Source organism: Pygoscelis adeliae, unplaced genomic scaffold (genome assembly GCF_000699105.1).
Source record: "Pygoscelis adeliae isolate BGI_AS28 unplaced genomic scaffold, ASM69910v1 Scaffold496, whole genome shotgun sequence".
NCBI lineage: Eukaryota > Metazoa > Chordata > Aves > Sphenisciformes > Spheniscidae > Pygoscelis > Pygoscelis adeliae.
The window spans coordinates 129,999-133,125 of record NW_008824998.1 but is presented as its reverse complement, the minus strand read 5'-3'; the positions used below and the strand labels follow the sequence as shown (position 1 = coordinate 133,125).

At 64.1% G+C, this 3,127-nt stretch overlaps 1 protein-coding gene across 1 annotated transcript in view; it reads right to left on the bottom strand.

The window, feature by feature from the left end:
- The window catches only part of WWP2 (WW domain containing E3 ubiquitin protein ligase 2), a 41,342-nt gene extending 41,012 nt beyond the window's left edge, over window positions 1-330 (bottom strand). Inside the window, exon 1 of the mRNA XM_009326183.1 lies at window positions 261-330. Coding sequence (XP_009324458.1) covers window positions 261-330 — 70 coding nt within the window. The remainder of the gene's footprint in view (window positions 1-260) is intronic.
- Window positions 331-3,127: the final 2,797 nt, after the last annotated feature.

Genomic DNA, 3,127 nt, shown 5'->3' with positions numbered 1-3,127 from the left:
CCGGGCGGGGCCACAAGAGCCACGTCCCGACAGCAGCTGGGGAAAGGAGGCGGTGGAGCCCAGCCAACGGCCGCTCCGCTTCCCTGGGTGCCCATGGGACGCAGGGCAGTGCTGGCCTTCCTCAGCCCCTGTTCCCCCCCCAGAAGGTCTCCCAGCCCAGGGTGCAGGCAGACCACTTGCCCGGACCAGACACACTCAAAATCCACATTCCCCACCGCAGGACTCCCGGGCTCCACCTCCGGCGAGGCAGCGGGACCCACCTTTCACGGAGAGCTGGAACTTCTCGCAGGGCAGCCCAGCCCTGGCCCTGCTGGAGCTCGCAGCGGCCATGGCATCACCCCTGGCTGGAAGCAGAGACGGAGGAGACACCTCAGCACCCCTCCCACCGTGCAGAGGAAGCCGGGGCTGCACTGAGGTCCCAGGTCAGCCCCCCGACCGCAGCCCGGCCGTTACTGCAAATGACCCACACGGCCAGGAGACTTGGCAACCGACAGGCACACGCCAGGTAAACACAGGTTCCCTCTCACTCCTGATAAACCAGCCCTGCACCGCAGGCAGCGGCAATGCTGCACCTGGGGAGAGAAACTCCCCTTCAGCGGCGCCGCCATGGCCCGAAGAGATTCAAGCCAAGCTGGGCAGCGCTCAGCCCTGCAGACACCCCATTTGGGTGGCTGCAGCTCACCCCGACCCAAAGCTCCCTGCCGATCACAGCCGGCACGAGGACAGAGCGGTCTCCAAAGCCTTCAGCAGATACGCTGTCTCACGCCCTGCTCTGTGCTGCCGAGCAGCAACACCGGCTCACGAGCAGCCTGCGTGGCCACCACACAAGGGGTCCCTTGGAAAGCAGGAGGCAGTGACACCGGCAGAATAGAGAAAGGTCCAGTCACGGTACAGGGAAGCAGCCGCATGCCTCAAGGACAGCCTGGGTCTCTTCCTGGCAGCAAAATCCCACAGAAAAATCGGTCCCGCTACTCTAACACACTGTCGAGGGAACGGGGACCGCAGCTGCTCTGAACACAGAGAAGGATCACACTGCAGAGAGCAGGCTACAAGCCCAGACCTCCACTTCCCCAAGCGCTCACCACTTCCTCGCTCTCCGGGACCACATCACCATCACCACAGGCACAGCGCTTCCCCCTGCCCCTTCTGCTGCAGCTTTCCCCCCCGGAGTCACCCACCAGGGACAGGGAGTGGGCAGGAAGGACGCGAGCTGTAACACCCGGGGACGCTGGCAGAACACGTGGCTGGGCACCTCTGCCCAAACGACTGACCACGAAGTAGAAGGATGAGGTCATGTATCACACAGAAGCACGAGGTGCTCGGTCTGGGGCCAGAGAGTCAGCTATTGACTCGCACCGTCCTCCTGAGCCTGCGGGCAGCAGTCCTCCTCTCCGCGCTTCCCAGGCAGAGGAGCTGGAGAGGATGCGCTGAGTGCGGGCGCCCGCAGTGGGTGTCAAGGTCACGGACCAGAGGGCCCCTGCCTGCGCAAGCCCCCAACACAGCGGGGCAGACAGAGGCATTTGCTGCCCACGCCCAGGCAGGAGCAAAGAGGAGCCTCAATCCTGTCTCCCAGGGCAGCAGCGAAGGCTCAGATGGGCTCAAACCTGATCCCCCTCCCAAGCCACCGAAGCCAAGAGCACCCCTCCTGCCCGGCCCTGGACCAGAGCGGCTGCCAACCTCTCCCTCCCCTGATCAGCGGGAGGGAAGCATGAAAAGGGGAGAAGAGCACCTCGAGCAGCTCCAGCCTCTGCCACCTCCCCTCTCATGCAGGAGTCTCTCTCTCTTCCTTGCCCTCTCCTCACGCCCTCATTAGGTCTCACCAAGCTCCATCTCAGAGCCAGGTCCCTTTTTAAATCCCCTCTCATGGACCAGGGTCTCCGCGCTCCATCCCCTTCTCCGTGCCAGCCCCATGCGACCTCACCCCCCCAGGCACAGCAAACCCTCCCGGGACTCCGTGCTCAGCCGAGACCTGGCCGGTGCCTTGTACAATCCCCACCTCTGCCTGGAAAACCTCGCTTGGTACCAGACCTGCTGCTGTCTCGGCTCTGTCAGATGGTGGCTGGAGGCTCGCTAACACATGCCGATCTCCTCCCCCTCACGAGTGGGGGAGAGCTGACTTACAGAGGGAGGTCTTTCACGAGACTAATTGCACTTGCTATTACCACGGTTACTCCTACTCCAATTAGCCCGTCCCACAGATCACCCCGGCCTTCCCTTAGGACATTGTTATTCCTCGTGTTTGTTATGACTCCCCAGCTCCGCATCACCACTTATTTCATTAGCGCCACTAAGCAGGCCCACAGAAAACAGCCCGGCACACGTGCCCCTCCTAAGCAGGGCCTCCCGCGCCAGCCTGTGACCGGCCCCTGGGCTGGACCGACCGGCCGGCTCGTCCTGCAGGGCCTCTCACCCTAACGTTAGTGACCCGCGCCCCCGGAGTTATTGTGGTAAGACCCAAGGCTGACCCCCCTGCAGCGGGGGCTCTGGATCCCGCGTCCTCCCTCGCAGTCACGGGTGCCGCTTTCGCTCTTCTCCAGCTGTCCCCCACGGCGATGCCAGCCTTGCCGGCCCTGCCGCCCGCTGCCAGCCCCGCCAGAGAAGGCGATCCAGGGCTCCTTAATCACCGAGCGTTACCTGTTACGGAGGCACTTCCACTTCCCAGCCCTCGCTCCGCACACACGTCCCCTCACGGCCCTGCCGCTCTCCCCCATTCCCGCCGCGCCCCAGTGCCGGGCTGCCGACCAGAGCCTGCCCTGCGCTCGCAGACTCGCCTGAGCGTCCCACGACAGGAGAGGCCCCCGGGCCAGACCGGCCGCCGGTTTCCTCACTGCACCCTCCCGCGTAAGATGACAACAGAGACCCTTCCCGTTTGGGCTGCGCTCATCCTTTTTTCTTTTAAACCTTGACTCTTTTCCCCCCACTTCCTCTCCTCCTGGTTCTACATCAGTTCACTATCGCTCGCTGTAATTTCCCTGGCCACGTTAAACACCCCTCAGCTCACAGAGCCCCTCCGCGTCCGGCGCCATCCCCCAGGCACAGCTCTCCTCCCCCATCGGCCTTTTTCCACCCCCTCCGCAGACTCGGCCTGTAACCGGCGCGGGCCCGGGGCGCTCCCTCGCCGACAGCC